This window comes from Hemitrygon akajei, chromosome 7 (genome assembly GCF_048418815.1).
Source record: "Hemitrygon akajei chromosome 7, sHemAka1.3, whole genome shotgun sequence".
Lineage (NCBI taxonomy): Eukaryota > Metazoa > Chordata > Chondrichthyes > Myliobatiformes > Dasyatidae > Hemitrygon > Hemitrygon akajei.
Genome location: NC_133130.1, coordinates 71,974,908 through 72,002,603, shown reverse-complemented (window position 1 = coordinate 72,002,603; position 27,696 = coordinate 71,974,908). Strand labels below are relative to the sequence as shown.

Below are 27,696 nucleotides of genomic sequence, written 5' to 3'. Positions count from 1 at the left end.
TTTATTATGCACAATTCCAATATCTCAAACATTCTAGAGAAATATCATAGTGTTTTTGGAGAGCAAATCTGTGAAGGGGATTTATTCCTGCAGAGATCTTTATTTACTTTTAAACAAGTCCAAATACAAAAATGGCTGCTATTTGACAGGTCCACAAAAAGGAAATAAGGGTTCTTCCTTTCAATGAACACAATGGAAAGGGAAAGAGTCACAGTAGAATTACATGAACTTTCCAACCTTCTGCAGTAGATGAGCTGGCAGTAAATGCAAAGGTAGAACTCATAGAAGGTCTCCTTGTCCATAAAATACAGGTATAATCATGGCTGCAGTCCCTGTCTCCTGCCTATTCCCCATAACTATGACTATGACACAAAACTTAGCTCCAATGCCATCCTTAGGTTTACTGACCAAATCAAAGTTCGTTGGCTGAATCAAAGGTGGTGATGAATCAGCATTTGGAAGGAGACTGAAAATCTGACAGTGGTGTCACAACCACAACCTCTCACTCAATGTCAGCAAAACAACCAGAGGGTCATCAGGCAGCCCTCATCGGGGGGTGGGGGGGGGGAATCAGAGGTGGAGAGGGACAGCAACTTTAAATTCTTCAGTGGTTTTTTTTGGAGGATCTGTCCTATGCCCAGCACGTAACTGCAATTACAAAGGAAGCATGGCAGCTTCTCTTATTCCTTACCATGCCTTGTAGAGCATCAGCCAGCAACCTTACCATTTCTTTAGCATTTTTGTGTTTTTTTTATGAGGCCAAGTTGCCAGCTTGATGCTCAACACAGCACAGATGGAAAGCATGCAAGAAGTCAGCCAGATTTGAACCTGGGACCACTCACATAGAAGTCTGGTGCGGATGCCTCTGCACTACCGGCCGGCTACGGCAACGCCTCAACTTCCTTATAAGTTTGTGAAGATTCGGCATGATATCTAAAACTTTGACAAAATTCTATTGATGTGTAGTGGAGAGTATATTGACTGGTTGTATCACAGCCTAGTATGGAAACACCAATGCACTTGACTTGTCCATCATTGAACTGTTCCCACAACCTATGGACTCACTTTCAAGGACTCTTCATCTCATATTCTCTATATTTATTGCTTATTTATTATTATAATTCCCATTTTCTTTAGTATTTGTAGTTTGTTGTCTTTTGCACATTAGTTGTTTGTCCATCCTGTTGGGTGCAGTCTTTCATTGATTCTATTATGTTTGTTGGATTTACTGTGTACATCTGCAAGAAAACGAATTGCAAGGTTGTATATGTACTTTGATAATAAATATATTTTGAACTTTGAGCCTTTTTATCAATCAAGAAACTATCAATCTCAGACTTAAATATAACCAATGATTTGGCTTCTACAACCCTCTGTGGCAACAAATTCAAGATTCACCACCTCTGGCTGAAAATATTCCTCCTCATCTCAGTTTTTGAGGGAGGATGCTTTATCCTGAGACCATGATCCTAGACTATTCTGCTAATGGAAACATCCATTCCAGCTCCATTCTATCCAGGCCTTCCAGTGTTCAGTAGGTTTCAATGAGATCCTCCCTCATCCTTCTGAACTCCATCAGTACCAGAGCCATCAAATGCTTTTCATATGTTAAGACTTTCACTCCTGGGATCATTCCTGTGAACCTTCTCTAGATCTTCTCCAGGGCCAGCATCACTAAGCAATATTAGGAATGTTCTAATTATTTCTGCAACAATAATCATAGATTACACAATTTTTCATATCTTATTTTGGATACACTATTGACAATGAACTATCGTTTAATATTTACTTTTAAAATGTTCACACTTACATCCACTCTCTATGGCCAGCTCACAATGAAATTAAAACACAAGCAAATTTAGATTTATGAAGTAATTACATTTACTTTCAGAAAATGTTTAAACAATTCAATAATAGTGAATATAACTGTGAATACAATATGCCACTGTAAAGAGTTTTACATAAATGCACATCTTGAAGGCAAAATGAATGGGTGATCATACTTAATTAGCACACAGCTCAAATAATTTTCTAGTAGGTCTTAGCTTAACATTATGGGATTTCATATTCTTGGTCATGATCACAACTTTTAAATGATAATAGCATTTTTTAAACATCTTTTACTGTACAACAGTTAATACCAGCAAAAGCCAACAATAAAGATGGACACTGTGTAGAAAGAACTGACAATTTGATTAGCTTTTGTGGTGCAATTGAAGGAGCTGTCTCTCTCTGATTTTCCATTTTGTAGAAAAGCTTTGATCTCTGTTCAAGTCAATTCAGGAAGATCAACTGACAAGCCTGTTTGAAACACCCCAATGGTTAGCCCTAAATACCCCAAACTGTTTTATTTTAATAGGCAACCACTGGAAGGTAACAAGAAAGAGCTAAAATAAGTCACTCAAGGAGCATGTGACTCCTCACACTTCTATTTTCTATACATCTATATGCTTGTACTTCATTGTTGCCAGCAGCAATGACATGTATTGTGACTAAAAAGAAGAGTTTCTACTTTAAAGTATTGTTTTGTACTCATTCATGTCAGTACAGGTCACAGACACAGGAATGAAAAGTCACTAGATTGCCATGGCACAAATTGTCGGCGGCTAAAATCACACAAAGCCCAATTAAACTAATCATAACGTCCCACTGAACACAAGGAAGCTCACCTGGTATTTCTGGAATTGAGCATGAATTCCCAACTCTACCCAGTACTTGGTACTTTAATTACCCAGGCCAAACACTGTGAAATTGCTCCTCTGATCTGCTAATGGGTGAGAAATCCTGCCGATGTAGTTTCATGCCAAGGGGCCATTTCAAGATGCGGCAATGTTACTGATGGCATTCTAATGGAGATGACACTTCCCAAGACTCAAAGGGGAAAATTAACGGGATGCAGTTTACTATGCCAGTGATTGTTCATTAATTACCAATTTGCTCACTGCTGGAGGCTAGCCATTACAGTACTTTGGATAAAAGTATCAATTGATTATGAAGACCACCTACGAACAATGACGAGAAACGTAGAGAACAATTAATATTAACTGTTATCAAAAGGCACTTGAGTTATCTAGTTTGTGAAATAAAAGTCTTACTGGCTTAACATTGCACTAGCAGGCATTAGGCAGCAGAATATTAGCAGAAAAAATCCTTTCATCCTTTCATACTTGCATTAAAATCTAAAACAATGAGCCAGCATCCTTAATTCTCAAAGATCATCACCTCACTTAAATGATTACACATTTCAAGTTTATTCACAAACATAATACTGTTTTGCCAAAAATCTCAATATATTAAAAATTATTTGCTCTTCGACTGGAAAGGATAGTATCCATGTTAGTGATCAACTCAGAACCTATACCTTAAAAAATTGATGTACAGTAAATTAAGTGGATTGACATTTTAAAAACTCAATTTAACTTAAAAAATGTATTTCCCTATGCCTCTCAAAGATATTTTTAAATAAACTTAAAGCTATTTCCAATAGAACACAATCAGGAACAGAATCTTTGCATCTAAACATCTTAATTTACTAAACTCCTTTTGGATTTTGTAAATGTGTTCTTACTTTATTTCTCAGACAAGTATCCTTTACTTTAATTCTGCATTTTAATAATACAATTCAAAGCCATTCAGCCCATTGCTTCTATCACACTCTACAGACCAGAATCACTCTCCACTCCCTTCCTATTTCCATCCCTTGAAAGTTAACTCCAATTGCAATGAGTCACTATATCCTGGAATTATAATCTCTCTCTGCACATATTCAAATGGGCAGTAATAGTGAACTTGAACAAATTTAGTTAATTTAGTTTTTACACAAAAGCAATTTAATGTTAGATCAGATACCTACATCATAATTCTGAGTCATGTGACGACTATACTTTCCAATTGGAAGGGATGGAGGATTGAGGACAAGACCATAACAGCATAAGACATGGGAGTACCCATCAAGTTGACTCTACCATTCCATCATTTCAAGAAATTAATCCCTGTACAAGTTGTTTTGATTTCTTTCATTAATAAATAACTTATAGTTATTAATGTAAAGGAATAGTGAACATTCAAACCCAAAGTAGTGCCAAAACACATTTCAGCAATAAATTTTATAACTATGATTCCCCTGAACAATTGTTCAGCCTTTTGCCTTCATTAACCTTCTGGTAAAATCTGTGGGCAGTACAGTGTTCATTTTCCGTAACTTCAGTTTTCTAATTTCCGATTTGTTCGTCATTGTTTTACTGACAGGATGATTAAACTCTTCCTGAAAGCTTAAAGTCTTTAGTGATCTTAGCAATGCAACTCATGAAACATTTATGATCAACTGGACAAACCCATTGGCAAACAACTATGCATTCATTTGTTGCAGTATCATGAAATATATTAAAAATCATTATTACAATTTATCAATTATTTTCCCCCTTAAATGAAGCAGCCTGTTTGCAATCTCTCTTATCCTGGTAACATACACTCAGTGGTAAATATCTAATCATCCAAATATCTGGCAGCAACTCAATCTATAAAAGCACGCAAACATGGTCAAGAAGTTCAGTTGTTGTGCAGACCAAACATCTGAATAAGGAAGATATGTTATCCAAGTGACTTTGACCTTGGAATGATTGTTGGTACCAGATGGGGTGGTTTGAGCATTTCAGAAACTGTTGACCTCCTGGGATTTTCACATACAACAGCGTCTAGAGTTTATAGTGGATGGTGCAATAAAACAAAAAAAAAATTCAGTGAGCACCAGTTCTCTGGGCAAAGACGCCTTATTAGTGAGAGAGGTCAGAAGAGAAAGGCCAGACTGGGTCAAGCTGACAGGAAGGCAACAGTAACTCAAATAACCACATGCTACAACAGTGCTGTTCAGAAGAGCATCTCTGAACCACAACACATTGAATCTTGAAGTGAATGGGCTACATCAGCAGAAGGCCACGAGCATACACTCAGTCAGCACTTTAACTCCTGTACCTAATATAGAGGCCACTGAGTGTCAATCTCACCGTTTCTCCATGACACTCCCATCAAAAGTGGATCTTTCTCAATTCACTCCCATTTCATTTATTAGCATCTCAGGCAACGTCTTACAGCAGTTGTTCCTTCTCCTCCAATTAGAAACATATATTGTGTTTAACTGTCTACATCTGGAATAGGGAGGTTTAAGCACTGCAGTTGGTGAATCCATGTTGTTGCCAGGTCTGGCACAAACCTGTACATGAGGTTCTGTAAGCATGAACTGCCTAGTGATGATTGGGAAATGTGGTTTGGAGAATAATGCTGTAATCAAATTTCCAGGAAATAATATCTGTACAAGGTCATACATGGAAAAACATTAAGGATTAGGAATATGCCACTGGATAATCTGCTGGATCAACCCACTGTAAATTGCCTGCTGCCGAAATAGGTCTACAGCAGGTATATTCTCCCTGGCAATACTCTCATCTCTGGAGCATCTGGACAGTAAAGATACCTATGTTATTCTACAGTTTATTGATTATAGATCTGCCTTCAATACTATAATTCCAAGCAAATTCATTTTGAAACTCTTGGACCTGGGTCTCAAAACTTCCCTTTGCAACCAGATCCATGTTCTTTTTACCAGTGAAGCCAGACAGCACAACCTCTGTCATGATTACTCTCAACACTGGTGCCCCACAAGACCGCATTCTCAGATCCCTACTCCTTTTAAACTCAGAACTCTTTGGCCATATTCTGCTCTAACTCCATCTACATGTTTGCAGATGGGATCACCTTGTGGGCTGTACCTCAAATAAAAATGAGCCAGAGTACAAGAAGGAGATAGAGAACCTCGTGACATAGTGTCACAACAACCTTTCCTGAATGTCAGCAACATAAAAGATCTACCATATCTACTCTTGGCATAGCCTCCTGTATATTGGTGAGACCCAACGTGGGTTGGGAGACCATTTTGCCAAGCACCTACGCTTTGTCCACCAGAAAAAGCTGGATCTCCTGATGGCCACCCATTTCAATTCTACTTTCCATTCCCATTCTAACATGTCAGTCCATGGCCTCCTCTACTGCCACAATGCAGGCACACTTGGGATGGAGGAGCAACACTTTTTTTTCCATCTGGGTAGCCTCCAATCTGATGGCATGTGCATCGATTTATCGAACTTCCGGTAATTGCACCTCCCACCCCTTCACCATTCCCCATTCCTGTGTCCTTCTTTCACCTTACCTGTTCATCATCTCCCTCTGGTGCTCCCCCTTCCCTTTCTTCCATTGTCTTATCCCCTCTCCTATCAGATTGCCTCTTCTCCACAAGCCCTTTCCAATATCCTTTCTTGTTTTATTCTTCATTTCATTTGGTTTCAAATGTATCTTTTCATAAGTATAATCTCCTTTCTCTCCATCTGCTCAACCACAAATTCTGAAATTAACTACACACCATATGGGAAAACAATTACTTACTCAGATATGGGGGAGGAAATCATGTGGCTTTATTTCCAGGTTGAAAATTTATGCTACCCTAAAGCTTTGGCCAGCAAGACCTTATGAAACCACAAAGACTGGATCTAAGGAGCAATTACAAAAGGATAAATAAATGATCATAATGCAGAAGTTATCTAGTGTAGAAGAAAACACAAAGTAAATACAAAGATTTCCATATAACATATTGGAACAGTTCACACAACTCATTTTATTTGAAAGTTTACAGGAGGAAGAATAAAACAAGGCAGAAATATAACTGAATGCAGTGGAGCCATTTACTTATAGATTAATTAATGTAATAAACCTTAGGGAATTAAGTCAACATTTACAACATATATTTTTAACCAGGATATATTCTTATTAAACCTCACAGAAAGCTCAGTATTTCATCCATAAACCTAAATGCTTACGTAGTTAATACAAATATTTATTCTTGATGGCATTATTAAATGATTGCCAGAAAAAATGACATGCCTTATTCCAATTCAGTGTAATGCTTTCATGTCCTCTATCTACAATATGCCCTTGTCAATTTTACTATATGGCAAAACCCTCCTCTTGGAATATCAACTATATTTCAACAATACCGTTTAACATTATCACTCACCATACATCCTATGCCTGAAATAGAATAGGTTTCATTTATGTAAGAAAAATTGAAGCTGAAGATAAAAATCCCAATTCTGAATTTATATCACAAAGAAGCAAGACACTTTAATCATAGTTTTAACTGTAATCTTCAAATAATGCATATCAAAGGCTGCATGTAGTCTTGCATAAAAGCCAAGATTAACAAAAACGCTTTTTAAAAGGAATGAATTTATAGTTAAATTTTCAGGTAAAACAAAATAGCACTTGCGTTCCTTTGCACCTTGTACTACAATATAATATTGCAGAATTACTACAATATGTATTTACTATCGTGTATAATTGCCCCTAGAATGTTAATAAAAGTTGTCAAACAATGTAAATCTGATAACACATCAAATGTCACAATAATCTCATTTTTATTACTGCCTGCTCATGTGCACTTTTTGTAAAATTCTACAACTTTATTTATAAATTTAAGATTCAATATTTTTGAGTTTAGACTCAATTCCTTCCAGATGGCACATCTTATTTATCTCACAGGGAGCTGATCAGAAAATGTCCAACTTAAATCCTCAGTTAATCTCAACCAGAGTGCTCGTAGGATATTGCAAGTGGCCTTAGTATTCTTGCATAAGGCTTTGAAAAATTGCCAATATTACTGTTCCTCATCGGCATCCAGTATCATGTTGTTGGAAATGCACATATGGGATGCAGAGCAAGGACAAGACTAATTTTAGCTGCATCCCCATAAATAAACGATTGACACCAACTGTCAAGACTTGCACCTAAATTATTGTTACCTGGATGAGAAACTAGACAATGCTTGGACATGCAGAACAATATTCGACCAAGGATAAACCTTGGTTGAGGGTGGGAGATATTGGCAAAACTTGTATTCTCTTGAAATGTGAGTTTTGTAACATGGAGATCTCGGGGACTCTGTTACAAAACTCACACTTCAAGAGAATACAAGTTTTAAAATATGAAATGTACTGTTTTAAAAAGAAATGAAGAAATAAACTCTCACTCCCTAGTAAATTTCAAGCAGATCCAGACTGCTCCCATTTTCCTGTCCTAACCCAAAGTTGAGCTTTGAATCAGGTACCTGCACTACCAAAAGAAAACACAGAACATCATACACAAAATGCGGTTGGAACTCAGCAAGTCAGAGAACTTCAATGCAATGGATGCTTTTTTGCCTGGACAAAAAAAAAAATTAACTCAATTACTGCCCCAGCTCATTCAAACCTCAAGCCTTGACAATTCCAACTGGCTCTTGCCTGACTGGCTTCCTTCTCTTCTCAATCCAACTCTCTTTGCAAATTCTATGGCCTGTGTCATAACATCCAGTATGTGTAGTCAGAAATGTATAGTACAGAAACAGACTCTACCAGATGTGGACCTTTTTACCAGTCTGCAGTGACCCCATTTACCTAAATTAGGTCCACATCTTTCTATGCCTCACCTATTCAAGCCTGCCTGAATGTCTCTCAAAGGTAGTAATTGTATTTGATGACATTGCTTCCTCTGGCAGTAAGTTGTGCATATCAACCGCTGAGAAAAACTTGCCCCTCATATCTGTACAAAATTCCTTTTCCTGTAATGAATCCTATCACCCTCTTGTTTTTGATACCAGTACGATGGGGAAAAAAGACTATCAATGCCTTTGAGAACTTTACTTATCTCTCAGGTAATTCTTAGCCTCCTCCAAATTGAAGAAAACAAACCCAGACTATCCAGTCTCCCCCTATAACTCATCCTCCAATCTAAACAACTTCATGGTGAATCTTCTCTGCACTCTCTCCAGTGCAACCACATGCTTCCTAATGTGGTGACCATTACTTCAAATGTCACCTTGCCAATGTTTTGTAATGTTGCAACATAACATCACAACTTCTATATTCTAGCCCCAGTTTATAAAGGCTAGCTTGCCATATGTCTTCTTCACCATCCAACTACTCATATTACTACTTTCAGATAACAATGGATTTGAAGCCCAATGTTCATCAAATTACTTAGGGTTCCAGCACTTACTGCATTTACCCAAAACTTATTAAACTTCCTAAGATGTAGCATTCTGCATGTCAGGATGAAATTCCATCAACCACTCCCTGTCCAATCTTCCATCTTATCTATACCTTGAATACATTAGAAAGAAGCCGGAGGTCCAGGAGCTAGTCCTCATTCAGGGATTGGAGGTGGAGAGGGTCAACAGCTTTATGTTCCTTGGCACAGCACGCAAGTGTCATTACAAAGAAGACACAACAACACCTCTACTTTCTCAGAAATGTGCACAGATTTGGCATGTCATCTAAAAATTCAACAATTGTCTGTAGATGCACCATGGAGAGTATCCTGACTGGTTGCACCACAGCTCTGTATGGAAACGCCAATGCCAAGGAATGGACAGGTCTACAGAAAGTAGTGCATACAGCCCAGTCTATCACGGGCAAAACTCTCCATTGAGCATATTTACACGGAGCACTGCCATAAGGAAGCAGTGCACATCAACAAGGACCCCAACATCCAGCCCATGCACTCCTCTCGCTGCAGCCACCGGGCAGGAGATACAGGAGCCTTAGGTCCCACACCATCAGAATCAGGAACACTTACTACCCTACAACCTTCAGGATCCTGAACTGGTATGGATCACCTCAACTCTGAAGTGATAACACAACCTATAAAGTCACTTTCAAGGACTCTATAACTCATGTTCTCTGTATTATTTATTTATTTATTATTTGCACAATTCGTTTTATTTTGCACATTGGTTGTTTGTCAGACTTTATATATAGTTTTCAGAAATTTTATTGTATTTCTTTATTCCCCTGTTAACACCTGCAAGAAAATGAACCTCTAGGTAGTATAGGTGACTTAAACGCACATTGATAATAAATTTACTTCGAATTTACTTTGATTTTGACATTAGTTTAAACCCTCCCAAGGTTTAAAGCAAGTGTCCCTGCAAGCATACTGGACCCTTCCAGTTTAAGTATAATTGGTTTTTCTTGTACATGTTCCGGCTACAATAGACTCTAATACCTGAAAACCTTTCCATGCATCCACTTTTTAGTCACACATTCATCTGCTCTATACTATTTCTGCCTTTAATACCATGTGGTACAGGGAGATTACAACATCTCTTTGGGAGTGAAATGAGCACAAGGGACTCTTGCACTACATGGTTACACTCATTGCTCTCACTGGTAAACACATACCTCCTTTCCTTCTGTATCTGCTACTTGATCAATTTGTTAAACACACCAGCCAAGCTATTTAACACAAGAGATTCTGCAGATACTAGAAATCTACAACAACAGGCACAAAATGCTGGGGGAACTCAGCAGGACACGGGGTATCTATGGAAAGGAATAAATAGTCAATGTTTTGGGCTGAGACCCTTCATCAGGACGAGAAAGGAAGGAAGAAGAAGCAAGAGTAAGAAGTTGGGGAGTGGGGAAGGAGTACAAGCTAGAAGGTGATAGGTGAAGCCAGGGGAGTGGGAAAATAGATGGGTGGGGGAAGGGGCATGAAATGAGAAGCTGGGAGGTGATAGGTGGAAGAGGTAAAGGGCAGAAGGAGGAATTTGGTAGGAGAGGAGAGTGGACCACGGGAAAAAGGGAAGGAGGAGGAACATCAGAGAGAGGTGATAGGCAGGTATGGAGGAGAAGGGGTAAGAGGGGAACCAGAATGGGAAATGAAAAGAGAGAGAAGGGGAGGGTGAGAAATCACCAGAAGTTAGAGTAATTGATTTTTATGCCATCTAGCTAGGAGCTACACTAATGGAATAGAAGGTGTTGCTCCTCCAATCTGAAAGTGATCTCATCATGGCAGTAAAAGAGGCCATGAACTAACATGTTGGAATGAGAATGGAAAGTAGAATTAAAATGTGTGGCCACTGGACAAGGCAGCCTTTTGTGACGAATGGAGCAAAGGTGCTTGATGATGTATTCCCCTTATCTACGTCGTCTAACTGATGTAGAGGAGGCTGCACTGGGAGCACTGGATATAGTAGAAGACCCCAATAGACTTGCCGCTGAAATGTCGCTTCACCTGGAAGGCCACCTGATCCAACTGCTCTATGCTGCAGCTGGACACACTTCCCACAGGAAATGACCCTGATCTTCCACATCCTGTTGCAGGACCATACCACTGCCTTAGTGTACATATATTTATTTACCAGTACCTTCCAGAAATAAAGAGAAAAAGCACAACTTTCACCTCAACAGCATCTCTTTGACCTCTTAGCCTTTCTCAAAGTGGTCATTCCCACTATCTGCCTTGTTTTTAATATGCAGTACATCCTGCTCGCTGCCAATCACACAAGTACTGGTCACCTGCTATTTACATGATTGCTGTCTTGTTATGGCTCAGTGTTAAGCAACTCCTCAATTTTAAAATTCTAGGCCTAATTTTCAAATGCTTCTATGGTTTCATTTCCCTCTATCACTGTAATTCCTCAAGATCTAAAATCCTTCAAGCTGTCTGCTCTCATCTAAGTCTGGCCTCTTGCTCATCTTCAAATTTAATTATTGCACCTCTGGAAGCTGTGCCTTCAGCTACCGAAACACTAAGCTCGAAATTTCTCACTAGCTCTATACATTTCTTTCCTCATTTAGCTGCTCTTTTAATTTTTATAATTAGCTCTTTGGCCATTTTATATCAATTCTTCTGAAATTCCTTGGGGTATTTCTAACTCATTAAAGACACTATATAAATAATGATTATCGTTGTTAGATCCAGTGATCAGTGAGGAAAGAATTAACAGTAAAGACACAAAGTTTGCATTATGGAAGTGATTTTAGGAGACACTGGGGTCACAAATAATGGAATCAGTGTTTGGCTGGAAAACGTGGCTCTAAAAGACTGTGGAAACTATATATATATATATATATATATATATATATATATATATATATATGGCAAAAGGTGAAAACAGGTGCAAAATGAATACTTTGTGAATAAGACCCATCCATTTGAAAACCTGATTCTAATCTTTTTCAACGCACACAAAATGCTGGATCTGTGAAATGTCTTGGCCTCAAACTTCGACTGTTCATTCCACTCCATAGATGCCACCTCACTTGCTGAGTATCTCCAGCATTTTGTGTATGTTGCTTGGAAATAGGCAGTTAGCCTCGATTCTCCCTTCATGCGGGTGAAGAAGGAAGAAAAATCAGAGACCAGGTAAAGCTTCACAAAACACTGTGGGAGAAAAGTTTTAGGAAGGGAAGGTTGCCTCCATCTTTCAGTGGTTGCAGAATGTAACTCGTCCTTTGTGTCTGGAAAACCTGTGCTGAAGCGTTCTCCAAATACAGTGCCTATATAAAAAGTATTCACCCTCTTGGAAGTTTTCATCTTTTATTGTTTTACAACATTGAATCACAGTGAATTTAATTTGGCTTTTTTGACACTGATCAACAGAAAAGACTCTTTTGTGTCAAAGTGAAAACAAATTTCTACAAATTGGTTGAAATTTATTACAATTATTAAACACAAAATAATTGATTGCATAATTATTCACCCCCTTCAAGTCAGTATTTAGTAGATGCACCTTTGACAGCAATTACTGCCTTGAGTCTGTGTGGATAGGTCTCTATCAGCTTTGCACATCTGGGCAAGGCAATTTTCACCATTCTTCTGTTCAAAACTGCTCAAGCTCTGTCAGACTGCATGGGGAATTCAAAATGAAGAGATGCAAAGGGACTTGGGGGTCCTTGTGCAAGATACCCTAAGTTTAACCTCCAGGTTGAGTCGGTTGCGAAGAAGGCGAATGCAATGTTGGCAGCATTCATTTCTAGAGGTATAGGGATGTATACCTGAGGCTTGTGAGACCACACTTGCAGTATGGTGTGCAGTTTTGGGCTCCTTATATTAGCAAGGATATACTGTACTGACATTGGAGAGGGTTCAGAGAAGATTCACGAGAATGATTCCAGGAATGAAAGGGTTACCATACGAGGAACATCTGGCAGCTCTTGGGCTGTACTCCCTGGAGTTCAGGAGAATGAGAGGGGATCCCATAGAAACATTCTGAATGTTAAAAAGCCTGAACAGATTAGATATGGCAAAGTTATTTCCCATGGTAGGGGATTCTAGGACAAGAGGATTGAAGGAGGTCCATTTAGAACTGAGATGTTGACATCAACCATCTCAACTTCATCACACCTTGTTCCACTTCCTACCTCACTCCTTCTGAACACTCTGCTCTCCACTCCCTCTGCACCAATCCCAACCTTACTATAAAACACGCTGATAAGGGGGGGGGGGCACTGTTGTGGTCTGGCATACTGACCTCTACCTTGCTGAGGCACAGCAACAACTCGCTGATACCTCTTATTTACCCCTTGATCAGCACCCCACTAAGGAGCACCAGGCCATTGTCTCCCACACCACCAACAACCTTATCAGCTCTGGGGATCTCCCATCCACTGCCACCAACTTCATAGTTCCCACATACTGCACTTACCATTTCTACCTCCAACCCAAGATCCACGAACCTGCCTGTCCAGGTAGACCCATTGTTTCAATTTGCTCCTGCCCCACCGAACTCATTTCTGCATACCTCAACACTGTTTTATCCCCACTTGTTCAATCCCTTCCCACCTATGTTTGTGACACTTCTCACACTTTGAATTTTTTCAACGATTTTAAGTTCCCTGGCCCCCACCACCTTATTTTCACCATGGATGTCCAATCCCTATATACCTCCATCCCTCACTAGGAAGGTTTCAAAGCTCTCCGCTTCTTTTTGGATTCCAGACCTAACCAGTTCCTCTCTACCACCACTCTCCTCCGTCTAGTAGAATTAGTCTTGCTCTTAATAATTTTTCCTTTGGCTCCTCCCACTTCCTCCAAACGAAAGGTGTAGCTATGCCTGCCTTTTTGTTGGCTTTGTGGAACAGTCCATGTTCCAAGCCTATACGGATATCCGCCCCCCACTTTTCCTTCGCTACATCAACAACTGCATTGGTGCTGCTTCCTGCACGCATGCTGAGCTCGTTGACTTCATTAACTTTGCCTCCAACTTTCACCCTGCCCTCAAATTTACCTGGTCCATTTCCAACACCTCCCTCCCCTTCCTTGATCTTTCTGTCTCTATCTCTGGAGATGGCTTATCTACTGATGTCTACTATAAGCCTACAGGCTCTCACAGCTACCTGGACTATTCCTCCTCCCACCCTGTCTCTTGCAAAAATGCCATCCCCTTCTCGCAATTCCTCCATCTCTGCCGCATCTACTGTCAGGATGAGGCTTTTCATTCCAGGACGAAGATGTCTTCTTTTTTGAAGAAAGGGGCTTCCCTTCCTCCACCATCAACTCTGCTGTCAAACGCATCTCTCCCATTTCATGCACATCTACTCTCACCCCATCCTCCTGCCACCCCACTTGGGAAAGAGTTCCCCTTGTCCTCACCTTCCACCCCACCAGCCTCCGGGTCCAACATATAATTCTCCGTAACTTCTGCCACCTCCAACGGGATCTCACCACCAAGCACCTCTTTCCCTTCCCCCCCTTTCTGCTTTCCGCAGGGATCGCTCCCTATGCGACTCCCTTGTCCTTTCGTCCCCCCCATCCTTTCCCACCGATTTCCCTCCTGGCACTTATCCTTGTAAGTGGAACAAGTGCTACACCTGCCCTTACACTTCCTCCCTCACCACCATTCAGGGCCCCAGACAGTCCTTCCAGGTGAGGCGACACTTCACCTGTGAGTCGGCTGGTGTGATATACTGCATCTGGTGCTCCCGGTGCAGCCTTTTATATATTGGTGAGACCCGACGCAGACTGGGAAACCGTTTTGCTGAACACCTATGCTCTATCCGCCAGAGAAAGCAGTGGCCACACATTTTAATTCCACATCCCATTCCATTCTGGTATGTCTATCCATGGCTTCCCTCTACTGTCAAGATGAAGCCACACTCAGGTTGGAGGAACAACACCTTATATTCCATCTTGGTAGCCTCCAACCTGATGGCATGAACATTGATTTCTCTAACTTCTATTAATGCTCCTCCTCCCCTTCTCATTCCATCATTTATTTATCTATCTATTAATTTTTTTTCCCCTTTTTTTCTTCTCTCTTTTTTCTCTCTGTCACTCTCACAATCATTCCTTGCCTGCTCTCCATCTCCTTCTGGTGCTCCCCTCCCCCTTTCTTAATCCCTAGGCCTCCCGTCCCATGATCCTCTCCCTTCTCCAGCTCTGTATCCTTTTTGCCAATCACTTTTCCAGCTCTTAGCTTCACCCCACCCCCTCCTGTCTTCTCCTATCATTTCAGATTTTCCCCTCCCCCCCCACTTTCAAATCTCTTACTACCTTTTCTTTCAGTTAGTCCTGACGAAGGGTCTCGGCCCAAAATGTCGACTGTATTTCTCCCTATAGATGCTGCCTGGCCTGCTGCATTCCACCAGCATTTTGTGTGTGTTGCTTGAATTTCCAGCACCTGCAGATTTCCTCATGTATGCGGAGAAATTACTTCACTCAGAGGGTGGTAAATCTGTGGAATTTGTTGCCACGAGCCGCTGTGGAGGCCAAGTCATTGGGCGTATTTAAGACAGAGATAAATAGGTTCTTGATTAGCCAGGGCATCAAAGGGTATGGGGTGAAAGCAGGGGAGTGGAGATGACTGGAAGAATTGGATCAGCCCATGATTGAATGGTGGAGCAGACCTGATGGGCCTACTTCTGCTCCTATATCTAATGGTCTTCTGGGATCAAAGCCATTCTTATGTAGCTTGGGTTTTATGCTTGGGGTTACTGTCTTGCTGGAAATCAGATTTTCTCCCAAGTTGCAGTTCTCTTGCAGGTTGCAGCGGGTTTTCCTCCAGGATTTCTCTGTATTTTGCTGGACTAATTTCATCCTCTACCTTCACAAGCCTTCCAGGGCCTGTTGCAGTGAAGCATCCCCACAGCACAATGTGGCCACCACCATGCTTCACCATAGGGATGCTGTGTTTTTGATGATGTGCAGCATTTGGCTTATGCCAAACACAGCATTTAGTCAAATAGACAAAAAGTTCAATTTTGGTTTTATCAGACCGTAGTACCTTCTTCCAACTGACTTCAGAGTCTCCCACATGCCTTCTGACAAACTCTAGCTGAGATTTCATGAGAGTTTTTTTCTCTTGTGGCTTTTCTCAGTGGCTTTCTCTTGGCCACTCTCCCATAAAGCTGCGACTGATGAAGCACCTGGACAACAGTTGCATGTACAGTCTCTCGCATCTCAGCCACTGAAGCTTGTAACTCCTCCAGAGTTGACATGGCCTCCCTCAATAGTTCCCTTCTCACACGGTCACTCAGTTTTTGAGAACAGCCTGTTTGAGGCAGAGTTACAAATGTGCTATATTCTTTCCAGTTCTTAATGATTGACTTCACTGTACAACAAGGGATATTCAGTGACTTGGAAATTTTCTTGTATGCATCTCCTGACTTGTGCTTTCAATAATTTTTCAGCGGAGTTGCTTGGAATATTCTTTTATCTTCGTGGTGTAGTTTTTGCCAGGATACTGACCCTCCAGCAGTTGGACCTTCCAGATACAGGTGTATTTTTACCACAATCAATTGAAACACTTGATTGCACACAGGTGATCTTCATTTAACTAATTATATGACTTCTAAAACCAATTGGCTGCACCAGTGGTGATTTGGCGTGTCATATTAAAGGGGTTATATTAAATACTTATGCAATCACTTAATTTGCATTTTATATTTGTAATTAATTTAGATAACTTTGTAGAGATTGGTTTTCACTTTGAAACAAAAGAGTCTTTTTCTGTTGATCAATGTCAAAAAGCCAAAATAAATCCACTGTGATATAAAACAATAAAAATGAGAACTTCCGGGGGGGGGGGGGGGGGGGGTGAATACTTTTTATAGGCACTGTATTTAGTTTCATGTTAACTTTTGATTTTTAGAGCTTGAAAGTAAAGAGATAGAAAGCAGATGTTAGAATCATGAACATTATGGTGATGATTAGATGATATTGTATGGAACAGCAGACAAGAGAATTAAATATCTTGAGAACACTACAGTTTTTCAGTCACAGAGGACCAGTTACATCTTGCAACCACTGAAAGATGGAGTCGACCTTGCCTTGCGAAAACTTTTCTCCAACAGTGTTTTATGAAGCTTTGCCTAGTCTCTGTTTTTTTTCTTCTTCCTTCTTCACCCGCATGAAGGGAGGAACTGAGCAAACTGCCTACTTCCAAACAACACACACTAAATGCTGGAGATACTCAGTAAGTCAGACAACATCCATGAAGTGGAATAAACAGATGAAGTTTAGGACCATGACATTTCATCAGGTCCAGCATTTTGTGTGTATTGCTTAAGACTTCCAGGATCTGCAAAACTTCTTGTGTCCATTTCCAAGCACTCATTGTTCCCTGAATACAATAATGTTCATTTATTTTAGTGGTATAGCATGGAGTAGGGTGTTCTGGCCCTTCAAGCCATGCCGTCCTAGCAACCCCACAACCCTGATTAACCCTAACCTAATCACGGGACAATTTACAATGACCAAATATCCTACAGGGTACGTCTTTGGAATGTGGGAGGAAACGAGAGTACCCAGGGAAAACCCACACATTCCACAGGAAGAATGTACACAACAGCATTAGAATTGAACTCTGGAATTTCCCAGGCTAACTGCTACACTACTGTTTACTCCTTATAAATAAAATGCTCAGAATTTCAGGATTACAAGTGGCTAGAATGTCCATGCTCATTAGAAAGTCACTCAGAAAGGCTCCTGGCACTCTCTTTGGAGCTGCAACATCAGGTGAATGTGAAACTGAATATCTCTTCAAGCAGCATTTCAAATTGAACAACAGCAGAATTACACCAATTAATTTTCTGATTGGAAAAGTGTGAACTGTATGAGCACAGATAACCCAAATGCAGTACGGACAGTATATTTTCTGTGCCAACCTGAAGTTTGTTGACTTATTGCACAAACATTTCTGCTAAGTACTTCATCTTGTAAACCTAGATGGCATTTTGCATTAAACCAACATTTTCCTCTAGATTACATTTCTGGAGGATCTTTAGCACCTGAAAGCACTGCTCAAGTGCTTATCATGTACAACGGATAAGCAATCAAAGTTCACAGGCAAAGTTCAAGTTTGATTTTCTTAAGCAAATTTTACAAATTGTAAGATTAGTTTGAAACAAAGGATTTTGTTAAAAAACAACTATTGTCTATTTCTGTAGCATGAAACAAACTGAAACTCCTGACATTTTTCTGTTTCTCAGAAATGCTCTGCTAGTATAATGCATATCAACGTGGTTCCAAATATGGTCTATACACGAGTTAAGTTTTCAGAATTGTCATGATTTCAAAAACACTTAGCAGCATTTTTACATTCCCTCTCTCTGACTCATATTCCAAATGATGAAGGAACTCCTGACTAGTTTAATTGTATAGAATAAAACCCCGAACACGAGGAAATCTGCAGATGCTAGAAATTCAAACAACAACACACACAAAATGCTGGTAGAACACAGCAGGCTAGGCAGCATCTATAGAGATCGGCCCGAAACGTCAACATCGCTTCTCCCTATAGATGCTGCCTAGCCTGCTGAATAAAACCCCAATAAGCTTTTGTTCAGAGAATACTGAATAGCATATTAAAATGAAACTCAGGTTAGTCAAACACAATGTTAGTACTCTCCAAAGAGCTGGTGCAAATCATGGAACATTTAATTAAACAATCTACCCCAATTCAATATACCACATCTGAGAGATGCGGTGACAATACAATAATAATGATAAAATGCAAATTTCTTACTGTTATGATTCATATTTATACTTGTCTCATACTTAAAAACAACAAAAATATCTCTACTGAGATCTTAGGCAACAGAGACTTTGAGTCAGATTCTCTCCAATGTTTTATATTAAATTGCCGTTGTTAAGCTCAATTAAAAGACTAATCATTGTTATGATTTTAACAATGAAATTCTTGGACGGCATATTGGACAGGGAACCCTCTGTAAATACTGACAGTCCCAGGGACACCTTTAAATACTGACACACTTCCCAGAGTAAATTATGACTGCTTATGAAGCAATGAGAAGCAAGAATGGTTGGGGCCCGAAGAGATTTTTGCATCTTCATTATGTTCAGATGAGGTACAGTACATGAGAGAGGAAGAGTACCAAAGCTTTAACTTTTTCTTATGTAGGACAGCATGCACAAGCTAGGTAATAACAAGCCAGTGAGCCTTATGACAGTGGTGTGGAAGTTACTGGAGAAAATTCTAAAAGATTAACTACTTATGTAAAGGCAGGACTGATCAGGGATAGTTAATATTACCTTATCCAGGGGAAATCCTGCTTCATTAATTTGATTGCACTTTTTGAGGAGATAAATAAGATTGATGAAAGCAGGGCAGTAGACACACTCTCCATGGACCTTAGTAAAGCATTTGACAGGGCCCTACCATGAAGGCTGGCCCATAAGATTAAAGCAATGGGATCCAAGGCAAGCTAGTTAAATGAATCCAAGATTGGCTTGGGTGAGTCAGATGTCAGCGGATAAAATTTAATTCTGATGAGTATTTTGGGAAATCAACTAGGAGAGAGACATGATAAAATGCTGATGAACAGAGTTCAGTCCGCTGTTCCCTGAAAGTGGCTACAAGAGAAGATGGGATAATGTTAAAGGAATATACCTTCCTGAGAGGTCAAGATTCAAGATTCAATTTATTAGCAAAGGTTGTATAAATTATATAACCTTGGGATTTGCTTGGTCATAGGTAGTCATAAAGGAAGAAACCCTCAAGAACCCAATTACAGAAAAAGAAGAATAAAAATAAAAATAAAAGATCAACACTCAATGCTCAGGCACTGCTATTGCGAAAGGCTCTGGGCCAAGACAATGCCACCCAGTGAATCAGTCCAGGCCCAGGTTTCATCGCCCGGCCCAAAGCCGCTCTCAAGCTCCTCGAGTCAGCTCGGCACACAGAGTGATCCAACCTCGCCCTCAGGCCAGTTGTACTGGCACCAAGTCTTGTCTGCCTGGGCTCCAACTTCTCCTCTTAACACCTAGAATGATCCAACCTCGCAACCAAGTTAGTGGTTCGGACATCAGAACTCCATCTGCAAAGATTCTGCAACACACCATCTCCGCTCATCCCCCGAACTCGTCTTGTTTACCTCAGGAAAAGTACTTTTGGTGATGTTTTTAGTTGGATTTCTTAGCATCTTGACTACTAGACAGCTGTCACACATGTTTGGTAGCACCATCTTAACCAGAAGTTCACCAGAAAGGTGCTGAGAAAGGGCCAATAAACACCTTGAAGTAATATTTACTCTGCTCATGGACTGTCCCTCTCCCACCAAGGAGTAGACTACATAGCATCCACACCAGGTCCATAAGTCTCAAAAACAGTTACTTTTCCCAAGCAGCAAAGATGATCCACCCACTAAACCACTTCTCCACATCCACCACCACTAGATAGACAGATAGATAGATAGATAGATACTTTATTCATCCCCATGGGGAAATTCAACATTTTTTCCAATGTCCCATACACTTATTGTAGCAAAACTAATTACATACAATACTTAACTCAGTAAAAATATGATATGCATCTAAAATCACCCTCTCAAAAAGCATTAATAATAGCTTTTAAAAAGTTCTTAAGTAGTTTACTTAAATACATTGAGTCCTAACCCCGGCACTTTAACATATCTTACTCCTGACGGTTGAATTGTAAAGCCGAATGGCATTGGGGAGTATTGATCTCTTCATCCTGTCTGAGGAGCATTGCATCGACAGTAACCTGTCGCAGAAACTGCTTCTCTGTCTCTGGATGGTGCTATGTAGAGGATGTTCAGGGTTTTCCATAATTGACCATAGCCTACTCAGTGCCCTTCGCTCTGCTACCGATGTTATACTCTCCAGTACTTTGCCCACGACAGAGCCCGCCTTCCTTACCAGCTTATTAAGACGTGAGGCGTTCCTCTTCTTAATGCTGCCTCCCCAACACGCCACCACAAAGAAGAGGGCGCTCTCCACAACTGACCTATAGAACATCTTCAGCATCTCACTACAAACATTGAATGACGCCAACCTTCTAAGGAAGTACAGTTGACTCTGTGCCTTCCTGCACAAGGCATCTGTGTTGGCAGTCCAGTCTAGCTTCTCGTCTAACTGTACTCCCAGATACTTGTAGGTCTTAACCTGCTCCACACATTCTCCATTAATGATCACTGGCTCCATATGAGGCCTAGATCTCCTAAAGTCCACCACCATCTCCTTGGTCTTGGTGATATTGAGACGCAGGTAGTTTGAGTTGCACCATATCACAAAGTCCTGTATCAGTTTCCTATACTCTTCCTCCTGTCCATTCCTGACACACCCCACTATGGCTGTGTCATCAGCGAACTTCTGCACATGGCAGGACTCCGAGTTATATTGGAAGTCTGATGTGTACAGGGTGAACAGGACCGGAGAGAGCACGGTCCCCTACGGTGCTCCTGTGCTGCTGACCACCGTGTCAGACCTACAGTCTCCCAACCGCACATACTGAGGTCTATCTGTCAAGTAGTCCACTATCCAATCCACCATGTGAGAGTCTACTCCCATCTCCGTTAGTTTGTGCCTTAAGATCTTGGGCTGGATGGTGTTAAAGGCACTAGAGAAGTCCAAGAATGTAATCCTCACAGCACCACTGACCCCATCCAGGTGAGAGAGGGATTTGTGCAGCAAATACGTGATTATTTTATTGTTATTATTAATGTTATTATTAATAATATGTTATTATTTTCCCTCAGAGTCACCTTATATACATATACTTCTGTGCTAGGCATCAATTTATGGGCAAAAATTAATCTATGTACACACGTTATCGTATGTACTTATATTCATTGTGCTTTAAAAAATTATTGTGATCTTTATCTTATTGTGTTTTTTTTTGTGCTGCATTGGATCCAGAGTAAAATTATTTCATTCTCTTTTACACTTGTGTACTGGAAATGACATTAAACAATCTTGAATCTCTAAAGAGATTCTAAACTATGAGACATAGAATACAAAACTAGTTATTTTATATTCAAACTTTATAAAATAGTGTTTAGACCACACTAAGTATTGTGTGCCTAACTATAGGAATTATGTGGTTTGTGCTGGAAAGAGTTCAGATTAGGTTCACCAGAATATTGTTTGGATTGTAGGACATTAGTTATGGTGAAAGATTGGACTGATTGGACTATCAGATACTATCACTATGTTTAAGATACATTTAGACAGATACTTGAATAGGAAAGGTATAGAAGGATACAGGCAACTTCAGGCAAAAGGGATAAGCGTAGATGGGTAAAAGGCCTATACTGACTTGGCAGTCAAAGGGAACCAAACTCTATGATTATGTGATAACTCAAATATTTACAAAAGAAAGCAATTAATTGACTTAAAAAGTATTCTTCAGAAACCAAAATTTCTTTTACCTGACGTTCTTCAGGATTTTACAAATTTAAAGAAATCACATGTTAGGGTAACAATAGGTTATATAGTGTATATGCTGTCTCTTAGCATTATCTGGTATAAGAGCAACATTAACCCTACAGCAAATCTATACTCAATCTATAATAATATAAAGTATAATTACTTGATATAAAGCTTGTCAATTCAAGATGAGATGTCTTACTGTAACTAATGCCACAGGGAATTTCCTTGGGCAACTAAAAATGTACTCAGTAACTGCAGCTTAGGGACATTACCTCACTCAAATGCTTGTTTTGAGTTGGTGTGATTGGTTGGAAAGCCAGTTGTTTATTTCCTGCTTTTAAAGCTGCATCCCTCCTGGCTTGCTCCAGAAGAAGTCTTGCTCGTTCTTTAAGTTCTTCTTGCCTTGTTGCTATCCTCTATGTAAAAAGAAAATCAAATGTTTGGTCATTCACACATCCATGAGCAATACTCTTATCTCTGGTGACAGGATTATGACTAAAATTATATGCTATAGTAAATAGCAAAGAATACTAAAATGTATCATGTGTCTTGGGACAATTCATTCAATATCATTTTATGATCATTAAAAAAATACAGCGCAGTTTTTTATTTAAGAGAACTACCAAAACCACTCTTTTTAGTATTTTGCAGCTCAGCTGTCATAAAATACATTAAAGCCAATTAGAATTTATCCTTTCTCAACCATACCACCAGGCAGAAGGTACTGTAGCATTAAGACATTAGGTTGAAAAACAGCTTCTTCCCCCAGGCCATGAGACTACTGATCTCCCGGCTTCCCCCAAGGGTCTCATCACATATGAAGCGCCAATAGATTTATAATGTTTATTTTTTAACTTGTGACTTAAACGCACTACATACCAAATGTCAGTCTTCTGGAATACATGTTATTATTTGCTAATTTATTTGTGGTGATCTTACTTTATGTGTGGTGTATGAGTTATTTGTACTATATTGTGCACCTTAGTCTGGAGGAACATCATTTTGTTTGGTAGTATACATGCATACAGGTGAATGACAATAAATGTGAACTTGAATTTGAACTTGTACAGATTTCGAAAGAACATTGAACTATGCAGTACAGTATAGGCCCTTTGACCCACATTGTTGCGTCGACCTCTTAACCTACCTCAAGATCAAGCTTACCTTCCATATAGCCCTCCTTTTTTTCTTTCTAAGTGTCTGTTAAATGTCCCTAATGCACTTGCCTCTACTAGCACCCTTGGCAACACATTCTACGCACTTACCACTCTCCATCTCTGGCATCTGTGCTATACTTTCCTCCAGCTACCTTAAAAGTATGTCCTCTTGTATCAGCCATTGCAACCCCGGGAAAAAAGGCAATAGCTATACTCTCCATCTTTGCCTCTTATCATCTTAAAGCGAAAAGCTCTAAACTCAGTCAATCTTTAACTCATAAGACATGTTCTGCAATCCAGACAGCACCCTGATAAATCTTGGCAGCCTCTCTACGGTTTCCACATCCTTCCTAGAAATGGTGCTAAACACAATACTCCAAGTAAGATCCCAACCAAGGTTTTATACAGCTGCATATTACTTTGAAACCTTGAATTTAATCACTTGACTAATGAAGGTCAACACACAATATGCTTATTTACCTTGTGCACCAACTTTGAGGGATCTACAGACTTGGACTCCAAGATCTCTATGTTCCTCCTTATGCTATGAATCCTGCCATTAACTTTGTACTTCGTCATCAAGTTTGACCTATGAATATCACTTCACACTTTCCCAGACTGAATTCTTTCTGCCACTTTTCTGCCCAACTCTGCATCCTATTTGTGTCATATTATAACCTATGACAACCTTTTACACCATGAACAACTCCAGTAACCTTCATGTCATCTGCAAATTTATCAACACACCTGTCCACTTCCTTATCCAAGTCATTTAGAAAAAATCATAGCACAGGGTCCCAGAAGAGGTCCTTACGGAACACCACCAACCTACAGGCAGAATAGACTCCATCCACTCACTGCTTTCTATGGCAAGCCAACTCTGAATCTATACATTCAAGTTTCCCTGGATCCTATGCCTCCTGACTTTCTGAATGAGCCCACCACAGGAACCTTGTTGAACACCAATGGTTCCTACACCCTCCCATCCTTTCCCAGCCTCAATGGGGACAATCCCATCCAGCATTACATGCAGTGCTATCTAACCAACTTCCATATTTCCATTGTGAGTTGTCCTGAAAAAGATCTGCTCCCAATTTATGCTTCCAAGTTCCTGCCTAATAGCATCATAATTAGCTCTCCCCCTATTAAACACTTTCCCATACCTTCTTCACCTATCCTCGTCCAAGACCATAGACAAGGTCATGCAATTGTTGTCACTGTCTCCAAAATGTTCACCCACCAAAAGATTTGTGACCTGACCAGGTTCAATGCCTAGTAGTAGATTCAATATACCTTCTCCTCCAGTCAGTCTGTCCACATATTGTGTCAGGATTCCTTCCTGGAAACAGCTAACAAATTCCGCCCCATCTAAACCTCCTGTACTAAGGAGCTGCCAATCAATATTAGGGAAGTTGAAGTCACGATGGCAACCGTTATTTTAACACCATTCCGAAATATACTTACTGAGCTGCTCCACATTATCTTTATTGCATGGGGTGGGGGGGGGGGAAGAAGGTGGAGAAGCGCTATAGAATGATAGAATGCTCCCAACTGAATGATAAGTTCCTTTCCTTTCTTCTTACTTCCACCCGTAATGACTCAGTGGACACCCCACCATGAAATTCTCTCTTACTGCAGCTGCAGTACTATGCCTGATTAGCAATGCCACTCCCAACCTCTTAACTTCCATGCAACATCCAGCAGCCTTTTTTGCCCTTCTGATAGTCAAGTCTGCGTAATAGCCATTACGCCGTAGTTCAACACAATCGTGATCCATGCTCTAAATTTATCACCCTTGTACCCGAGGTTTTTTCCTGCATGAAAGTAATCACAGTGCAACCCATCTAACTGACTGCATTTATGCCCTATCCACTGCCTATCCTTCCTCACAGTCTCTCTGACAATCACATCTAACTTTACACCAACTGCTTCATCATCTAACCTATCACTCTGGTTCCCATCCCTCTGCCAAACTAGTTTAAACCCTCCCCATCAGCTCAAGTAAACCTGCCCTCAAGAACATTGGTCCTTCTCGAGTTCAGATGAGCTAGGTACAGATAAAGGATTCCCTAGAAGAGATCCCAATCATCCACAAATCTGCTCCCTGCACAAATTCTTCAGCCATGATTCACCTGCAATCCCGAGATTACTACCTTGAGATTTTGCTTTTCAGCTTCCTTCCTAGCTCCCAATATTCACTCTTCCCTTTTCCTAGCTATGTCATTGGTACCATGTTTAACAGGCTGGCTCCCCCCCTCCCCCCAACCCTTTTAAGAGTGCTATGGACACAATCTGAGATGTCCTTGACTCTGGCAACTGGGAAACAACATGCATTTAGTAGTCTCTTTCACTTCCACAGAATTTCTTGTCTGCTCGCCTAACTATTGAATCCCATATGACCACCACTCTTCTCTTCCCTTCTGAGCCAGACTCAGTCCCCTGTTACTGCCGTTTTCCCCTAGTAGGTTGCACTGCTCCCACCCCAGCCCTCCAAAGAAGTATACTTGTTATTGAGGGGAATTCATGGGTACTCTGCATTGTCTGCCTCTCCTGACAGTCACCCAGCTACCTGCCCCCTGCAACTAAGGTGTTAATGCGCCCCTGTAGCTCCTATCTATCAACTCCTCATTCTCCCAAATGATCCATAAGTCATCTGGCTCCCTAATGTGGTCTCCTAGTAGTTACAAGCTGGATGAACTTGTTGCAGATGCAGCTGTCAGGGACACTAGACCCTGACTTTCCACATCATACAAGAAAGAGGAGCACACCATTGCCCTGGGTTCCCTTCTTCCCAGAGTACCAAAAGTTTCAACATTTTGCTTATTTAAAATTAGGAACTCAACAATTTGAAACTGAAATTGAATTGAATTTCTTCAAACTTGTGTTCATTAATGAATAAGACCTTTTAATCAAAGCTGATGTATGAAAATTGTTCAAAAGAATTAAACACTGAGTTGCTTACAGTCTTGGTCTAGGCTTTCTGAGGAGTGAGGTGGATATGTTCAGCATTCTACATGTATCACTAACCCTCATTTAACATGTAGTACAGTCTATTTGAATTTCACATGACTAAAAAGCTAATGAAGAGGACGAAATAGATGAGAGAAAACTGACAAGCTGTATCAAAGTAAGTTGCAAAACATCTATGATATACAAAAGGAATAGTTAGGAAAACTGTGGAATCCCTGAGAAGGAGGGATCATTAATAATGAGAAACAAGGAAATGGCAGTAAATTAATCCAATATTTTTCATCAATATTCAGTGGATGTTACTGTAAATACTGCAAAGATGAGCTAGTATTCAAACAGCATGGATGAACTTGAAATTGTTATCAAGAGAGATAGGTATTCAATCATCTAATGAGACTAAAGGCAGACAAGTTGCCAACATCTAATGACTTGGACAGAAGGACTTTATAAGAAATGGTTGCAGAAAGTGAAGCAATTGGTTGAACTTTTTTCAAATTTCAGTTAGTTGTAGGATGGAAAACTACAAAATCAATTCTCTTTTTTAAGAATAGTGTGAGACAAAAAGCAGAAAACTATAGGTCTGTCAAAATAACTTCAGCCACTGGCAAGATGAATCAGGACAAAAGTGCCAGTCATTTAGAAAAGCTCGCTGTAATTAAATCGAGTCAACATCATTTTACAGAAGGTAAATCATATTTTATAAATTTGTCAGTGTTTCAAAGATATAACAAGCAGAAACGACAGAAATAATCTACAGGTACTGTGCATTTGGATTTCCAGAAGACATCTAACAAGATATCACATAAAAGACAAATGCACAAGTTCAGAGCTCATGGTGTAGGCAGAAGAGTGTTAACACGGACTGAAAAAGGTTATTATACAAAAGACAGAAAAAGATTATTTTATTCAGACTGGTAGGGTGTATCTCAAGGATAAAACAAATGGAGTAACTCAAGGATAAATTCTTGGCTCTAAATGATCTACTACTTATTTTAATGACCTGGAGGACCAAGTCTGCTGAAGACACAAAAATAGATGGAAGGTCAAGATGCAATGACGATATCTAGAC

General features: G+C 40.1%; 1 protein-coding gene across 4 annotated transcripts in view; it reads right to left on the bottom strand.

Moving 5' to 3' along the window:
* Positions 1-27,696, bottom strand: part of ehbp1 (EH domain binding protein 1) — a 389,918-nt gene that overhangs the window by 125,995 nt on the left and 236,227 nt on the right. For all 4 annotated transcript variants that reach the window (XM_073051179.1, XM_073051180.1, XM_073051181.1 and 1 more), the window contains one exon: positions 22,773-22,916. In XM_073051179.1, coding sequence (XP_072907280.1) covers positions 22,773-22,916 — 144 coding nt within the window. The remainder of the gene's footprint in view (positions 1-22,772; positions 22,917-27,696) is intronic.